This window comes from Phascolarctos cinereus, unplaced genomic scaffold (genome assembly GCF_003287225.1).
Source record: "Phascolarctos cinereus isolate Bilbo 61053 unplaced genomic scaffold, phaCin_HiC Scaffold_2;HRSCAF=192, whole genome shotgun sequence".
Classification (NCBI taxonomy): domain Eukaryota; kingdom Metazoa; phylum Chordata; class Mammalia; order Diprotodontia; family Phascolarctidae; genus Phascolarctos; species Phascolarctos cinereus.
Window position 1 is genome coordinate 369643287 of NW_027555625.1, and position 19231 is coordinate 369662517.

Consider the following 19231-nt stretch of genomic DNA (forward strand, 5'->3'; position numbering starts at 1 on the left):
AACCAGTAGTCCTAAGCAACAAGTAGATAGATTTACTTCATGAAAACCCACCAGAATAGGACAGGTCAAAGACAAGAGAGAATTTCAAGGGACTGGAGTCATGCAGAGCTCCAGGGTGGTATAGGAAGCCTGAAGTAAAGAGGAAGAATTTTTTAAAGCTGGGTAGTGAGGGACTTCCTGCACAGTGGTATAAAGGCTTCCATGGACTTGTACTCACAAAGGCTTGAGGTTGAGGAAGATAACTTCAAACATTTTGCAAATAACCTGAATCCCAGGAAGTCTACTCTTAAGAAAGTGAGAAAGGAAAGAAAAAAAATGTCTTGACAGAATTCTGGTCTCCTATCACTTTTAATACAGGTTGACAATGCAGATTAGCCTTACCAAATGGAGCCTAAATTAGATGAGAACCTAGAGTGTGATCTAAAACCCAATCCAGATGGGACTGAGCCAGCTGCCTAGGAGGACAAGATCCGGAGAAGAATTCCTTCCATTCAAGGAAGAGGGAGCTAAGAAAGACTAATACCTTGTATGTTTGTATCAAGGTCCAGAACCAACACATAACTTAATACATTACAAACATCCTCTTTGTTCATTCTCATCACCCCTTCTGTGTTTCCTCCCTGTTACACCTAGGATCTTATCTGAAGTCCTATGTTTGGCATGTAAAGCTTCTCACAACCTGGTCCCTTCCTTCCTTTCTAGTTTTCTTACAATTTACTCCCCTTTCTGCACCCTACAATGCATCCCTACTGACCTTCATGCTGTCTCTTGTTTAATGTCTCACTCCCAATTCCATGTCTTTGCTCTGGGCATCCCCCATGCCTGGAATCTTCTCACTCCTCACCTCTTTCTTTTAGTTTCCCTGGCTTCCTCCAAGATTCAGTTCAAATCCCACCTTCTGCAGGAAGCCGTTCTCAGTTCTCTCAGCTATTAATGACTTTCTCAGCTCATCTTTCACTTATTCTGTATAAATCTTATGCGCATAGTTTTGTTTTGTTTTTCATGCTATTTCCTCCATTCCAAGCTAAGTTCCTTGAGGACAAGAACTGTTTTGGACTTCCTTTATATCTTCAGCGCTTAACACAATTCTTGGCACATAATAAATATTTAATGAACTCTTGTTGACCAATTGACCTATATATAGCCTGGAATAGTAAGCACTGGGAGAAATTTGAGTCTTAGCTCTGGCACTTATTTCACGTGTCACCTGGGGCAAGTCCCTTTCCTTTATTGAGCCTATGTAGATGGTCTATCCAAAAGGTCTCTTCCAGCTTTAATATTCTATGAGCCCATGATTACAACAAAAAACCAAAATGAGAATCTACAAGAATCGCTGTATGTTAATTGTCAAGGCATAAAGCAGAAGTGGAGGGAAGACAAAATGCTCTTTACTTTTTTTTTTTCCAATTCATCATAGATCAGAGAGCTCATGCAGTTCAACTCCCTTACTTTACAAAAACAACAACAACAACAACAACAAAAACTAGGCTCGATGAGGAAAGTGACTAGTGCAGAGCCAATGAGAGATTCAAACCCAGGTCCTGTAAATCTAACTCCAGTAATTTTGATCATGAGCACCCTGGGTCAAGAGGAAAGGTGATAGGAGCAAGAAGCTAGTAGGAGACTCCAGTGGAACAAATCTTGGGGGCTTGCCTGTGAGAAAACGTGTGAGGTCATGTGCTCAACATTCTTATAATTTTTTTTCCCTTGAGAATAAACCATCCAGATGAACCCATAATTCTTACCTTTAAAGAATACATAATTCACAAGAACCATTATTGTGTCTTCCTCAAGTCTGTCGAAAAAATCCGTGATTTTCCCTTTGGTTTGCTTCTTTACATAATCATTAATCTGTTCTGTTGCCAAATTAGAGTTCTTGAAGTTAGCAGGCAAAATTTCTGATGAATATAGAAGCTTGGTGTCTTCCCGGAACTTCTCTAGCAGTTCCGAACTTTTGTCGATAAACAAGGCATTGCCTGTGGTTAGTTGGAACACCTTATTTGGGCGATTGAGGGAGCGTATGAGCTGCTGAAAGCCTCTGTGGATTTCAGCTTCTGGAGTCTCTGTCAAGTTGAATCTCAGACCCTCTAGGATCTGAGTTTGGGTGGTTTCTCTAGCCCCCAGAGACAGGAGGGCAAAGGCAGTTGATATACTCAGGGGAGAGAAAAGGACATTCTCCTTGGGGTTTTTTGAAACAAGCGACTTGAATAGATCAAATGCAAAGCCATAACTACTGTTTTGTAGTGTAGAAAAATCTGAATTTATCTGTTGCTCCTCCTGGATCTGGTCACCAGCCTGAGCTTCCACTGGATTGGGGTGACACAGCCCAGTGACACAGAATACAGCCATGAGCAGCCCCAGAATGTAAGCAGGCTGCATTCTTCCAACCTCTAATCTGTGGAAAGGAAGGATTACTGAAGTTATTACTTGAAAAATGCTAAGCAGGACTGGACTTGGGCAGCTAGGTGGTGCAGTGGATAGAACAGGGGTGGGGAACCTGCAGCCTCGAGGCCACATGTGGCTCTCTAGTTCCTCAAATTTGGATTCAGTCATAGGGCCACACTTGAGGACCTAGAGGGACACATGTGGCTTTGAAGCCATAGGCTCCCTACCCCTGGGGTGGAGTGTTGAGCATGGAGTCAGGAAGACTCATCTTAAGGAGTTCAAATCTGGCCTCAGACACTTACTAGCTGTATGACTCTGGGAGAGTCACTTAACCCTGTTTGCCTCAGTTTCCTCTTCTATAAAATGTGCTGGAGAAGAGACTCTTGTCATTATCAGTCCTTTATTTACTCTCAGGGTCTGAGATAGCTGTAGAAAAAAAAACTGTAAAGTTTGTCTTTGGTCCTTCCCCATGAACTCCTTTTCCTCCTTCCTCGTTCTCCTTTCAATCCTCTCATTTACCCACACACTTGAAACTCCCTCACTTCCCTACATAATATCTCATTGTTACTAATACCTACTAAGATATCAGCTGATAACTGAAGGTTGGCTTAGTGCGTGACCTTTCTGCACTGGGATGTTTGCATGTAAATCAGGGTTACTCAAAAATAAAGAGCCTTTGCAGACTCAAAGGAATTGATTGATCATGCCTGGGTACCGATGGGGCCGTGTAAGACAATGATGGGATATTTCAAATCATGATCTATTCCTAAAAATACATAAAAGATTGGATAGAGCCAGAGGGGATCTTAGAACCAAGGTCATCTCATCTTCTTATGTATCTTATATCTTCTTATAAGGAAGAAACTGATGCTCAGAAAAGTGATGACTTGTGATCTCACAGGTACTTCATTATAGACCTAGAACTAGAAGGATCTTTCATCTAATTTAATCTGCTTTAATACAGAAAGGGACCTTGTTGTTATCATTCAGTCTTTGTATCCCCACGGACCATACTGTCCACGAGATTTTCTTGGCAAAGACACTGGAGCAATTTATGTTTCCTTCTCTGGTGCATTAAGGCAAATAGAGCTTAAGTGACTTGCCCAAGATCACACAGCTAGTAAGTGTCTGAGACTGAATTTGAACTCAGGTCTTCCTGACTCTAGGCCCTGTGCTCTATCTACTGAGCCATCTAGCTTCCTGAAAGGAATATAGGGACCTTAGATATGATATAATTCATCCCTTTCACTTAGCAGTTGAGGAAACTGAGGCATAGAGACAGGAGAGGATTTAACCCAAGATCACACAGTGAACTAGTGAAAAAGCAAAGATTAAAACCCAGGTCTTCTGATTCCTTGTTATTTCTTATATACCCCTCTCCTCCTAGGCACTTACCTTTGATTTGTGCATTCCCAAGAAACTGACCAATTCCCATGAGAACAAAAAAGTTTCAGTATCATGGAAATGCACCTCAATGCTTTATATTCTGCATTATTACCATTTTTTCTATCACTTTCTTTACTTTAGACAATTGACAAAAAAGTAAACCAAGCTCCGATTTGTAGCTCGTGTAGATTTCCGACGGATAAATGCTCACACTGAAAATGTAATGGTTGGTTCTCCCAAACTCACGGCACACCTGAATTAAGTGCCAGCTGTGTGTCGGGCACTGTGCTAGTTTCTGGGGACAAAAAAGTAAAAATGTAACAGCTTTGTGTCTCAACTATCAGTGAAGTAGTCTACCCTTACGTCATCTTTAATGTAAGGCACCTGCTCTGAGGAAGTGAGAGAAAACTTTGTTTTCACCTCCAGGCTAATGACAATGAAAATTCTAAATGAGCTTGTATATTTTAAAATATGTTGTCCTTTTACATCACAAAGATGGTTCAGTTCCCCACCCCTGCAAAAAAAAAAAAGTCGTCAGTAGGGGGCCAGTGTAATTTTTTAAAAATGGTCAAGTCATTGAAAATCATTTTGCCATCCTGTGTTTACAAAATCAGGTTACTCTGGTATAGGCTAGCCCTCAGTAAATCACATTAAAGAAGTCAGAACTGGAAGGAATTTTTAGAATATAGAATGTTTGAAAACTAAATACAGACTGTTAGAAACTGAAGGCACCTAAACCAAAGAATGTCAGAATTGACAAGACCTTGGAATGTCAGAACTGAAAGCTGGGTAGACCCTTAGATCATTATACTTATGCTTATTTCCATATTACTGCATGGTTTACAAAGCATTTCCCTCAAAACAACCCCCATAAGATAGGCAAAGCAACTATTAGTATACACATTTTATGGATGAGAAAACTGAGGCACAGAGTCACACAGCTAGAAAATTACCCTGCTTTTCTGCCACGTTGGCATCTCTTCTAGTTAGTGGCAGAGCTGAAATGAGAAGATAGGTTTTTCGTTGAATGAATTCCTGGGGTGTACTGGAAAGAGCCCTGGAGTCAGTCAAAGGACCTGGAATTTGAATCATATTCAGTTTGAATTCCACTACTTAAATCTGTGTAAATTTAGGCAAGTCTCTTTCCAACTGTTGGCCTCAGTTTCTTCATCTGTAAAATGCATTTGATATTCTCTGATTCTGTTAGCCGAAATATCAAAGGGCAAAGAGATTTATTTACCTGAGCAGAGAACGTTGGAAGAGAAAAACATTACTTACCACTCACTCCCAAAGTAAACTGAGATGCTCACTTTGCTCACTGTCAATCTCCACTCTTATTTGTCACTAGAAAAAGCTCCTCCCCCAGGTTAGTAAGCAGAAAATGGAACCACACAGGGACTTTTTAGTGCTGACGTTGGCCAAGTGATGATTTCCAGTAAACTGATCTCCCCACTTATCTGCCTATTCCCCACGTAGAGATTAAGGCTATGTATTTAAACCATGTGTTTCTCAATGCATTTTCCCATATTTGATTTCAGCCAGAAGGAAGAATTTAATCAGAGAGCAACAGGAAAACAGTGGAGGCCAAAATCTATTAGTTACCTAATCCATTTAGGCAATCAGAAAATTAAGATTGTACCTGTGTTATCTTAGCCAGATTTACCACAAATTTGGCATTGTGCATAAATTAGGGATTGTTTCAGCCTCAACAGAGTACCTCAAGGAAAATTATGCAAATTATGCTTCAGTGAACTACTCCATTCCTAAAGGCACTGGGTTTTGTGGTTAATACTTCTTTTTTTTGAGCTTGGTTTTGATGTGTTCAATGTCTAATAGTTAATTTATTAGATGACAGAATCAGAAAAGTCATAGAAAATCAGATTCAAAAGGAACATTGGAAATCATCTTCTCTGGTTCTTTCATTTTATAGATAAAAAAAATTGAGACCAAGGAGACGGAATAATTTGACTGAGTTAGAGATGGCATTCAAACCCAGGCCCTCTGTCCCCTGATAAATCCAGGACTCCCTCCACTACGCTGAGTTACTCTTGAAAACTTTCAATCACTACATAAATGCTAGCTGGTATTTTATAGGCTTTAGAGTTTGAAAAGTGCTTTACATGCCATATCATTTGATCCTCCCAACAATTCTGGGAAGTAGGTACTACTATTATCCCATTTTATAGATGAATCAACTGAAACAGACACAGGCTAAATGATTTGCTAAGGGCCACGCAGCTAGTAGTTGTCTGAAGCAGGATTTGAACACTCCTGAATCTTAGTCTAGCACCGTGTGCGCTGACAGCTAGATACGGTATCCAAGACAAGGGAAGAACTAGCCCCACTATCCTTTGTTCTGACCATATCATATCTACATCCTGTTCTGGGCACCAGAACTCAGGAAGAACTTGGATAAATTGGGTTATACCCAGAGGACAGAAACTATGATAAGGAGAGGACTGAAGATGGTGCCAAATGTGGATCAGCTGAAAGAATTATGAATGTTTAACCTCGAACATAACTTGCGTCTTAAGATACTGGAAGAGATGTTCTGTGAAAGAAATTTAAAATTATTTTCATAGGTATTGGAAGGCAGAATTGGAACAGATGGGTAGATTTCAAGTAAGTGTAAATGTAATATCTCCTTTGGACTATCACTCAGACACGCACTCACTTACAGGTTGGATCCCACAGAGGGCAGCAGCTGTCACATTAATTTTGTGGGTCTGTGTCCCTGAGCACTATAGTTCAAAACTCTACGTGGCAGGTTTTCCGTTAGCAGTCAGTCAGGTCAACGGTAAGCTAGTTTTATAAATATTTTTTATTCTGAATGTAAACACTAAAAATTAATAAATAAATACATACAGGAAAAACCTCAAGAGGATTCTATGTGAAACCATGAATCTCTACTTCATACCACTTTTTTTCTATGAAGTGTATAATATCTAAAATATATAACACTCTTGAAAATATATATATTTGAAAACATATATATAATATAAATATATAAACATAATATATAAAAATATATAATATAAATATTATATATATACATACACACATATTTGTATGTGTGTGTGTGTGTGTGTGTGTGTGTGTGTGTGTATATGTATATATGAACTAAGAGGAAGCTAGGTAGTGCAATGGTAGTGCTGGGCCCGAAGTTAAGAAGACTTATCTTCCTGAGTTCAAATCTGGCCTCAGGTGCTTAGTAGCCATGTGACCCTGGGCAAGTCACTTAACCCTGTTTGCCTCAGTTTCCTCATCTGTAAAATGAGCTAGAGAAGGAAATGACAAATCACTCCAGTATCTTTGCCAAGAAAACCTCAAACAGGGTCATGGAGAATCAGACATGACTAGATGACTAAATAACAGAAAATAAAAAATGCTCTAATTATATACTATATTTACAGATACATATATATGTATAATAAATATATATCATAAAACATAAAAACATCATATATTTTTATAAAATATATAATAAATTTCACATACTACTTTCCAAACTATTCTGCTTGTATATGCTTTCTTCTGAACTGAGAAGTCTATACATTCTTAAAAATGTAATTATGATCTGGGGACGAGGGGAGCATTACTATTGCTTGTACTCTTTCTTCTCACTCTCTCCCTGATTTAAAACTAAGAAAGACAGAAATGAAAAAAAAAACCCTTGTAATAAACAAGCACAGACAAGTTAAATAAATCCATTAAGTAGCCATATTCAAAAATGTTTATCTCTTTCTGCACTTTGTGTCCATTACCTCTCTGTCAGTACATGGGTAGCATACTTCAACATAAATCCATTGGAGACATGGTTGACTGTTACATTGAGAAAGTTCTTAATTCTTTCTGTTTGCTCATTTTACAGCCTATTTATTGAATTTTAACTCTACGCTAAAGTGAGGCTCTGCTTCTAGAGTGGAGGGGACACATTCCCAAGCTTCAAGTTTTTTGTGCATCTGTTTTCGGAGGTAATTCTGCAGACCTGTAAGTTTTTCAGTTCTTCCAAGGTAATATGATCTATAGAGAAGTGTGTTTACTACTCTCCTGTACCATGCACTGGTCTTTTAGGGACCACAAGCACTCTTTTCCACCCTGGAACTATGACCTGGGTCCCACTCCCCTGCAGCCACAAGCTGTGGTGGACTATTGCTCCTTCCTGCCCTGGAACTGAGACCCAGGACTGCAGCCTAGATCCAAATATGGGCAGAGCAACAGGATCCTGCCTCCAGTGCTGTAATCTCATTCTGATCAATTGTCCAACCCCTTTACTCTCTATGGCTTGAGAGCTCTGGAACCAGCAGCTGTAGCCACTGATTCAGTCACCCCAAGGCCTGCCCCTAGTTTACTAGGGCCTAATCTGTGCTGGTGTGGCTTGCACTGAATTGTGCTCTTCTCTCACCCTGCTGAAACAAACCTCTCCTGTCAACCTTCTAAGTTGTCTTGGGCTGGAAACCTTGTTTCACTCCATCTTTCTGTGAGTCTTCATATACGTATATGGATGTGTATATATTATACTCCACATTTATACATGCATTTAGCAGATATATCTGTGTACATAAAGAAGTAGCAGAGTGTAGCCTTAAAGCTGAAATACCTGAATCCTAGCTGCAAATGCTAATCAACTGTGACCTTTATCAAACCCCTTCATCTGTCTCAATTTCCTTCTCACTGTCAATGTCAACATCCTACTCGCAGTTATCTAGACTCACAAATTTGGTGTCATTCTCAACTCCTCACTAGCGCTCATCTCGTATATCCAGTCTGTGGCCAAGTCCCATCGTTTCTCCTATAAATCTCCTCTTTTCTGACACAGTTGCTATTGGGTGCAGGCCATCATCACCTCAGTCCTGGGCTATTGCAGCAGCCTTCTGTTCTCCCTAACCTGAATCTCTTCCCCACTCCAGTCCATCCTTCACTCAGCTGTTAACAAAACAGTCTTCTGAAAGTATAGATCTAACCACTATCACCCTCTACCCCATTCAATAAACTCCAGTGATTTCCCATTATTCCAGGTCAAATATAAAATTCACTGTTTGACCCTTGAGGACCTGCCTCCTTCTTAACTTCCCAATCTTAAATTTTATTCCATTCCAAGTACTCTGAGATCCAGTGACACTGGTCTTCTTTGCTCGTTGCTACACGTAAATACCCATCTACAGTAAATTTGCCCCTTAGAAAGCACTATTTGTGAGGTGATTTCTATCGTTTTTTTCTTGGCCTTTAGCTGAATTCTGCCTCTCTGTAACTTCTACTCTTTATTCTTCATTGTGCCTACTGGAGATATGACAAATCTAATCCAACTGTATGATTCTATAAATAAATGTCACTTTGAGATGATAGCCCCAGGGACATACTCTGCTTTCCAATGTAGTGATTCCATCCAGTTAAGGCATGATCACTTTATTTTTTTTTATTTTAGGCAATTGAGGTTAAGTGACTTGCCCAGGGTCACACAGCTAGACAGTGTCAAGTGTCTGAGGCCGCATTTGAACTCAGGTCCTCCTGACTTCAGGGCCGGTGCTCTATCCACTGAGCCACCTGCATGATCACTTTAATTGGAAAGCATAACACACAGGGCTGGTATTCCAGGAATTGGTTCTTCAGCTGAGTCATTTTCCCACTGTACCACTCTCTTCAAAAGTGGCCCACTGGAAGAATGAAAGATTGAAAGCCTCTAGTCTAGAGGGGACATTATTCAAGTGTTCACTAAGGCCTTAGTTGGGACCACGTCCTATGTAGAATAAAAAAAGAATTATATTTCATGTTTCTTGACATGGAATTTTTTTCATTTAAAATGAAGCTGGGGTGAGTGATATTTAAGGTCTTCACAACATTTATATTCTATATTCTAAGGTCCCTTCCAAGTCTAGAACTATAGGACTCTGTGTTCTAAAACTATTTTTAAGGTCTCTCTCTCAGCTCTATGCTTACACTGTTTACTGGGTCCTTTCTTTGTTCATGTCCCAGCTGCCCTCCCTTCCCCTCACTTCCAAAAGAATCACACTTGGCAGTTTTAAAGAATTAACTTCCCTTCAACTGCTTGCTTCTCCACCTCTCCCCCCATCTTAGGATCTTTTCTACTGTCTCCTAATCTCACCTCCTATCATGTTTTTTCATGATATTATAGCAGTTTGTGATAAAAGGGAACTTGCACATTATCAATATATGCTCCTCTTTTTAAATATTAAAAAAAACAAAACTGAAGCCCAGAGAAGGAAAGTGACTTGCCTTCCCACAAGAAGGTCAAAATTTTTAAAAAATAATTTTTTCTCAATCTACATGTAGTATTCTTTCCATTATTCTATTCTGCCTCATTCTACTGTAACCCACCCCCCAATGACCACTCTGGGTTATAGTGAATTATTTAAAAGCATGACGATAATCACTACTACATCAGCGAATATTGCCACTCTTCCTATGGAGCCCTGGCCAAGTGCCTTCCCTTCTCTAGGCTTCAGTTTGGTGAAATTGATTAGCTGATCCATAAGCTCTCTTCAAGCTCTTATATACTATGTTCTAACATTACATTAATAATAACAATAATAGTATTTATATAGTGTTTTAAGGTTTGCAAAGCACTTTAAAATGTTATCTCCTTTTATCCTCACAATAACCATAGAGGGAAGGTACTGTTACTATCCCTATTTTTTTTTTACAGATGAGGAAAATGAGGTAGGCAGAGGTTAAGTGGCTTGCCCAGGGTCACACAGCTAGCAAGTATCTGAGACTGAATTTGAACTCAGGTCTTTCTGACTCCAGCTCTAGCACTCTATCCACTACATCAACTAGCTGCCTCCCAATTATAGAGTCTTGTGACTATGGAATTCTATGATGCTACTTCATAGCAGAATTGGTACAGAACACAGACAGGGACAATCCTTTACCTAGCAGCATTGCAGAAGATTTCTGTGCAAATTATGATGTTTGCCATTAGACTTAGGTTTTTTGTTTGTTTCTTTTCAGTTTTAGACCCTTAACTATGAATGACTGGTTTCATTCCAGTGAAACATGGAGGTAACATAAATCATCATTTTTGAAATAAAAATGATTATTTATAGTGGCTTCAAAAAGAGCTTTTGGACATCAGCAGGATTACACAGGCCTTTCTGTTGGTGTTTGTCCTGCTAGAGAATTCTGTGCAAAACAAGTTCCCTTCTGCAAACATTCTTTGGACTGTGCTCTGTGTTTCATATTCAGTAATGACCCAGACTAAACAGTAGTGCCCTCTATATCAACAGTCACCTAAAATGGAGGGAAATGCAGAAGTGCTCATTGTAGCTGGTTTGGGTTCTTTGTGGTGAGGGGTATTTCTTCATGGAAACAAATTTGTGTTGTCAATAGAACATGAGCCAAAGTTCATGGAGGACCTCAAAGAATGAGTCTTTGCAAACCTTTCAGCCTCTTGCCTCTTTTCTGTGAGCATGCTCAGTAGTAGAGATAAAAAAACAGAAGGTAGAATTCACCAGCATCATTAAGAATGGCCCATCATAAAGTTCATTTCTAAAATGTTAACATAGAAAGTCCTTACAGTTAGTTTAGGAGAAGACCTACATTCAAATCCCAGATCTGTGTGACCCTAGGCAGGTTATTTTCCCTCCCTGCCCCTTAGTTTTTTCATTTGTACCTTGAGAGAAGTAAATTAAATGATATCTAAAGTTTCTTCCGATTTCTTCTAAATTCTCTGAAACTATGAGTCCAAGACCTCTAGAGGCATCCAGAATAATGTAATAGAAAGGGCATGAAACTAGAAAATAGGAGACCTGGATTTTAAAAGGGGCTGAGTCTCTAACTAGCCGTGTAATAATGATAACTCATTTCCTGTCTCTGATCCTCAGTTTCTTCATCTGTCAAATGCAGAAAAAGTCAGTAAATTGAGCACCTACTGTCTGCCAAGCATATGCTAAGTGCCGCAGATCCAAAGAAAAGCAAAAGACAGCCCCTGCTTTCAATTGAGTTTGTAGTTGAGTGAGGGAGATGATATGCAAACAACCAAGTATGAACAAGATACATACTGGATAAATTGGAACTAATCAAGAAAAAAGGCGCTAGAATGAAAGGGAATTGGGAAAGGTTTCCTATAGAAGGTAGGTGCCTTGTTCAAAAAAACAGCTAGGAGGCAGGATACTGAGGGTTGCCTTATTTCACAACGATGTTGCCTCTTACATGTGTGTGTGTGTGTGTGTGTGTGTGTGTGTGTGTGTGTGTGTAAGGCACATCTAGTTCAGGTCCCATCTCCTCCAGGAGACTGAACCTTCTTTACTGCTCTAGCTCATATCCATCTCCCTGTCTCAAAAGTCCATTAATATTTGGTTATCCAGATCACTTACTCCCAGAGCTGGAACCAGGATGGGATTGATCAATCAGAGTTTGAACAATGTAATTGTTGACATCAAATATAAAGACCATTCTTTGGTTTCCTTCACCACAAGTCTATTGTGGGTAGGGATTACAGCTGCTTTTTAAACTTTTTTAACTTCTGTCCTGAATACTGTTAAAGCCATTTCCCCCCCACTTCTTGAAGTAGCACATTAAACAAAAACAATCCCTATTTCAGTGCTGATCTCACATCAAAGCTTTTTCAAGCTAAAAGCTTCATCAGTCATACCTTACGATTTCTTTCGTTCATCTATCCATTTCAAGTTGTTCCCTTAAAAATTCTTTTCTAAAGCTTACAGCCCCCATTCATCTCATCAATTACACCTATGCACCGATGAAAATTCTAATTATAAAGATTTTTCAACTTACCTCTTAGCAAGACCTAGTCAAGGCACAGACTTTTGCAGCAAAATCCATTCCTTCCAGCTACCTAAGTAGAAGTAAGAGTAGAAGGAGAGGGGAGATTTCAAGAACAGTTTCAGAAACTTCAATATCAGTGGTGTGCTCAAGACAGTTCAACAATGAGGGGTTATCAAAGCAGCCTAGAAGGCTGCTAAGAGAATCCAACCTGCCTAGAGCAATGAGAAATCTCTACTCTGCCTCTGACTACCTTCTGCTTAATTGTGGGTTTTAAAAAATTCTGTTCATTGATATATATTTGCCAAATTGAGCCTTATTTCTCATAAACACCGGTGGTTAACCTTGTCTTTATGTTTGCTAGTGTCCCTTTGTGGCATGACGGCTCGATGGGAACTACACATGAGAGAGGTACCTTTCCTAGTTTAGGACTGAGAGATCCTGTGAAAAACTCAAACTCCCCCAGACTGGATTGTAAATGCAAGTTTCTTGAGAACATCAAAAAAATTAGAGCCGCCTGTACCAAGTGACCTCCCTCAACTGCCGTGAAAGACACATTCCTCCCATCACCTTCTATGACTCCTAATATCCCCTGACAACCTCTGATAGAATGTGATAGCTTGAAGTCCTTGATATACAGCAGTGGCACACAGTAAGCTCTTAGTAAATTCTTGTTGAACTGAATTTATCCTGTTCACTTAAATTTCTATAAATATTTCATCATGGGGACCCACAAGGCCAATGAGTTCTTAGTGCTCACAGGATCTGTGACTGAGCAGGCAAAGTGCTGGACTTGGAGTCAGGAAACTTAGGTCATCACAAACTGGCTTTTAAATGCCAAACAGAGGAGTTTTTATTTGATCCATGAGATGATAGGGCACCACTGTTGTGTTTCAAGTAGGGGAGTGACATGGTTAGATTTGCAGTTTAGGGAAATCATTTTGACTGCTGCATGGAGGATGAATTGTAGTGGGAGACCCTTAAAGCAGGGAGACCAAGAGGAGGATACTGTCATAGGTTAGGCAAGAGGTGATACGGTTCTGAAACAAGGCAGGGGGAGCAGGGGAGTAGTTGTAGAAGTGGAAAAAAGAGTACATCTTCGAGAAGTTTTGTGGAGACAGAAATAAGATATGGCAACTGTTTGGGTATGCGGGATAAGTGAGAGTGAGCTGAGAATGACACCGAGGTTGTAGACCTGGGTGACCTTGAGGGTACCCTTAATAGTAATATAGAAGTACTGAAGAGGATTAGGTTTTTTGGGGGGAAGATAATGACTTTTTTTCCTACATGTTGAATTTGAGACGCCTAAGGGATGTCCAGTTTAAAATATCCAATAGGCAGTTGGAGGAAATGTAGGAACCATAAGAATGAAGCAGGAAACGTGCTGGAGAGTATTTGGGTGAAAGTCAATGGAGAGAGAAACAAAAATGGTACTGTAATCTAAGCATACTACAGACCACTTGGACAGACAGAGGAAATAGATGAAGAAATGGAGAACTATATTGCAATCTTGACTTGGAGGAATAATAAAGTACTGATGGCCAGGAAAGTTCAATTAGCCAGGTATCTGCTAAAGCCCACTTCTTTCTGCCAAACACAGAGCAGGTAATAACTTCTTGACTTATCTTTATAAAAATTTAAAAGATGGAGAAACCAACAAGAGGAAATTCTATTCTCAATCTGATTCTCATTAATGGGGAAGACCTGTTTGCTAGGCTGGGAATTATAGGAACCAGTGAGGATAGGGGAAAGTGACTATTCCCTTTTAAACTTTGTGACAGATAAGGAGAGGAAATGTGGGGATAGTTTGACATGCACCCTAGATTTGGGGGGGGATGATTTCAAAGGGTTCAGAGGAAGAATAAATAGGATCTCACGTAATAAAATATTAGAGGGGAAGTCAACCCAGGAGGCATGAGAGATACTCAAGAATGAAATTCTAAAGGTACAAAGGGAAATAATTCCAACAACAAGAAAAAGTAGGATTATCTAAAGAAACTGATCTGATTGCATAGGGAACTCATCAACCAGCTTAGATTTTTTTTTAAAGAAATATACAGAAGATACAAGCAATACCATATATCAGGAAATGGGTATAAGAGCTTGTCACACACAGTCTTGTAAAAATATCATTAGCAAGTGTCGTAGTTCAGAATGAGATGAAGCTGAAGAGGTAAGTGAAGGACCAAAAAAAAATGGGCTGGGAGGGAAGTGGGTTTAAAACTTTAGCTACAAAAAAGCAGGATCCTCCGCCCTCCAAAAAGGACTAGGCCACTCTGCTAATGGGGTAGTTAGGATAATGATAACTGACAACAGAGAGAAGGAAGAGCTCTCAGTTGTTATTTTGGATTTATTTTCTCTGACATGAAAAATAACCTTGGCATTGGAAATGACCAAACAAAAGTGCCTGATGGAGTTAATACCCAGGTTAAAAAGGGAAACAGTAAGAGAGTAGCTGATTGTCCCTGATGAATTCAAGTCAGCTGGCCCACATAAACTACTGTAGATTTGAGCCCTGGTTCCATTCCTTCTAGGTTTCCATTTCATCTTCTAGAAAATGAGGTGGTTATACATAATCATCTATACGGATTTGCACTGACTCAATCGAAGTGATTGCTTCTATTTTCACAATTTTGGATGATTGCAACTAATATTGTAGTTCCTTTGTTTACATGAGGTCAGCAAACTAGTAACATTCCTTTTCTATGATCGGTTAAATCTTGCCTCTTCAAATCTATTGGGGATTTGATAATTAATCCCTGATTTGGGGATTTGGGGATTGATTCGGGGATTGATTATGTTTGTCCTGTCTCAGGATGCTTACTGAGTAAAAAGCTTGTACCATCAGTAACTTCTCTTGGTGGCATTAATATAGCCTGTAAGTACAAGGACTTTCCAGTTGGTAAACACTGAATCATATCCCCGCAGCTGTGTTTCCCAGATATAATGACTGTTGGGACTCCAGGTGTGACTGAATTGGAAAGGAAAGGCACTTGGTTCTTATAAATTTACTTTGCCCAATAAAACAGCCAACTTGAACTGTTAGTGAGTGTTCCCTGCTGACCCATTACTTGACTCAAATGAGACATACAGACAGAGAGACAGTCAGAGATAGAGAAAGTGAGACTCTCTATTGGCTAGACCAATTTCATCTAACTTAGTCATATTAGTGAGGCAATACAGTGCAGTGGAAAGAGTGTGAATCTGGGGCCAGAAGAACTGGATTAAAATCCTAGATCTGTTACTTCCTACCCAGGACAAACCACTTAACTTCTTTGGGACTCAGTTTTCTCATCAATAAGATGAGGGGATTTGTCTTCAAAGTCCCTTCTAGCTCTACATCTATGGTCCTATTACAGGTTTCATCCAGTCCTAAGGAATATGTCTATATCTATACCTACATCTATAGTTAGATTTCATCTATATCTACATCCTTCATAAGAATATACAAAGTTCCAAACAAAGGCTTGCACATCTCTAAGTTAATCATATCAGACAATTCACTTGATCAGTGCTCTACATTTAAAAGATTCAGTAATAATTTTAAAAATAAGTTTAATTATACTTTTTATATATTAAATATAATTATATTATATATTATACTTTTTACATCACAATAATTTCTGAAAAGACTCACTCTCTACACTTATCCCCCAACATTCCTCAAGATTGAACCCTCTTATGTGATAAATAAAAACAATTTTTTAAAATTTATTTATTTTTAGTTTTCAACATTCACTTCCACAAGACTTTGAGTTCCAAATTTTCTCCCCATTTCATCCCTCCCCCCACCCCGAGATGGCATGCATTCTGAATACCCCTTCTCCTAATCTGCCTTCCCTTCTATCTCTCCCCCCTTCTCTTATCCCCTTCCCCTTCAATTTTCCTGTAGGGCAGGATAGATTTCTATACTCCATTTCCTGTATATCTTATTTCCCAGCTGCATGTGAAAACAAATTTTTTAACATTTGTAATAAAAAAAAAAATTTAAAACAGCCAGTACAGTGATCTCCTTTCTGCTTTGAAGGAAGAAGGTGATACAAAACCAAAAAGATAGCAATGCTTTAAAAAAAAAAGATGATTGTTCATATCTTTTAAACTTTTATCTCCTGGGTAATAGCTCTTGGTACTTTGTATTTGTTGAGATCTCCAATATATTTTGAATATCATAGTTTTATCAGTGATACTTGATGCAAATGTTTTCCCACCAAAGTCTATTGTTCTATGTTCCTTGATTTTTTTCATATGAGAACTTTTTAATTTTATGAGTTTGAAATTAAATTAAATTGTGAGCTCCATCTCTTGAGCTCCTCTTCCCCTAGTAAGCTACACCTAGAAAAGGTATAAAGAGAGAAGGGAAGAAGGTTCCTAAAGAGAGGACACTCATGGTCAAGGGATATGGATGAAGCTTCAGCAAAGGAGGCTAAGAAGGAATGGAAAGATAGGTAGGAAGATAACCAGGAGAGAGATGGCAGTGTCAAGGAGAAGAAGATGATCAACAGTATCAACGGCTGCGGAGAGGTCAAGAAACAAAAGCATAAAGACTGAGAAATACCATTAGATTTGGCAATTAGGAGATCATTACTAACTTTAGAAAGAACAGTTTCTATTGAATAATGAGGTTGGAAGCCATTATGTAGAGAATTAAGAGAAGAGTGAGAGAAAAGGAATTAGTGGTACCTATTGTAGATGGTCTTCTCAAAGAATTTAGCCACCAAAGGCAAGAGAAATACAGGGCAAAAACTAGCGGGGTTGGATGAATCAGGGAGGGTTTTTTGAGAATGAGGGAAGAAGAGGCATGTTTATAGGCAATAGCAGAGCAGCCCAGACAGTGAAAGATTGAAGATAGGGGAGAGAGTAGGGATGAAAGAGGGAGCATGCTGCTGGAAAAGATGGGATGAAGGGAATCACTTGTGCATGTAGAGGGTCTTGCCTTGGCAAGGAGAAGGGTCATTTCATTATGTGACATGGAGGTTGATGGGATTGTGGCAGAAGACATTTGGGTAATGTGAGCTGAGATGAAGAGGAAGCTCTCAGTGAAAGGCCTCAATTATTTCAGTAAAATATGAGGCAAAGTTCTCAGTTGAGCAATTAGGGATGGGGGGGTGGCAGTTTGAGCAAGGATGAAAAGATTTGGAAGAACTGCTGTGGTAAATTGAATAGTGAGTTGATTAGGGAGTTGTAAAAGGAGGTCTTTGCAGCAACAAGGGCTGGGTGAGATTATGTGACAAATTCATAGTGGGCCTGGTCAGCAGGATTTTCTCCAGCTTTGTTCAGGATCACTTGAGTAGGACAAAAGCCAATGGATGGTGGGAGTAATCCAAGGTTGAGGCTTAGCAGGGCACGGTTGGCAATATGATAAGGGGTAAGAGACTTAAGAGAACAGGACAGTGTATAATTGAAATGGTTCACCAAGGGGCCAGGAAGAAGATATGAAGAAAGTATAACTAGTGCAAGGGTGATTATCTGAGAGGGAAACGAGGGGTCAAAGAATTAAAGGTCACTGTCAGGGTGAGCAACATGATTTAGGGGTCTCAAGGCAAAGAGAGACATGGAATGAAAAGAAATTGTGATCAGAGAAGAGAATTGAAAAGTTTTTGAATGTGAAGTGGTCCATTTCTGGATGATGACAAGACAAAGGATCTGACCATCTTTGTGTGTGACTGGTATAAGGTGGAGGAGTAGTTAATGGGAAATGAGTAAATTGAGTGTGTTTCTTTTTATCTCCAGACTTAGTTTCTGTATTAGTATTTGGTACCAAGGACAGATTCTACTCCCTCTCAAATTCTTGGATGAGGTCATCTTGTCCCCTCTGCATCCTTTCATTGCCTTGTCTCAGTTCCAAATGTGGCGGCAAGTTTCTGGTCTCTATTTACCTCTTCCAGATTACTGACCTGAGACAGTCTCAAACCTTTGACCAGGTCCTTCCTTCTCCTTCCATTCCTGGATTCTGCCTCCCAACCCCCTAGTGGCCCCATATAGGCACTGCTCTTGGCCTTGTCTCTCTCCTCCCCTCAATCACCAACTGGGCTTTCTTATTGGTTGCAGCCTTTATTAGCTACAGGTGAATATTAGAAATCACAGGGACCTCAGGGATCATCATCTTGGTTTCTGTTATTATTTCCTTATTCCTCTGGCAAACACTGGAGTTTCTAACACTGGCTGCCTTGGGTGTCTCTGCCACATCTCTTTCCCCGTTCAAAGCTGGCTGTGTCATCTCCTGTGACTCCCACAGTATAGTAGAGAGACTTTAAACCCCAGATTTGTTCTGTGAAGTTTGGATTCAGTCAAAGGGCTGCACTTGAGGACCTAGAGGGCCACATGTGGCCTCGAGGCCACAGGTTTGCCTTCCCTGGTAGAGACTATACTAGCTTCGGTACTCTTGGGGAGTATCAAGATGTTTTAAATGCAGGCCTTGTCTCCATCTTCTTGCGCTGTGACCTGCTAATAATTGCCAGGCAACTGCTTCAGCTTCCCTCTGGCCCCCAGCCACAGGATTCCCCGAGCTTCTAGGCATCTTCTTGTTCAAAACTGGACTGAATGGAGGAGCTTCCTAGTGATTCCTTTTGGTTTTTTTAATCATTGCTTCATCTGGTATTCTTTTTATAACCTTTGCTGAGGAATTTTTTAGAGGAGACAACTTGACTGATACCTTTTACATTACCATTCATTAACCAAAAGTACTATATGCATTATTTGTTCAGCTTTCCCTCTCCACCAC

At 39.7% G+C, this 19231-nt stretch overlaps 1 protein-coding gene across 1 annotated transcript in view; it reads right to left on the reverse strand.

Moving 5' to 3' along the window:
- LOC110220921 (alpha-1-antichymotrypsin-like) overlaps positions 1 to 5149 on the reverse strand; it is a 29275-nt gene extending 24126 nt beyond the window's left edge. Inside the window, exons 1-2 of the mRNA XM_021005208.2 lie at positions 5050 to 5149; positions 1746 to 2395 (exon numbers count right to left, since the gene is read on the reverse strand). Of these exons, the coding sequence (XP_020860867.1) occupies positions 1746 to 2379 (634 nt within the window). The 5' untranslated portion in view covers positions 2380 to 2395; positions 5050 to 5149. The remainder of the gene's footprint in view (positions 1 to 1745; positions 2396 to 5049) is intronic.
- Between the last annotated feature and the right edge of the window lie 14082 nt (positions 5150 to 19231).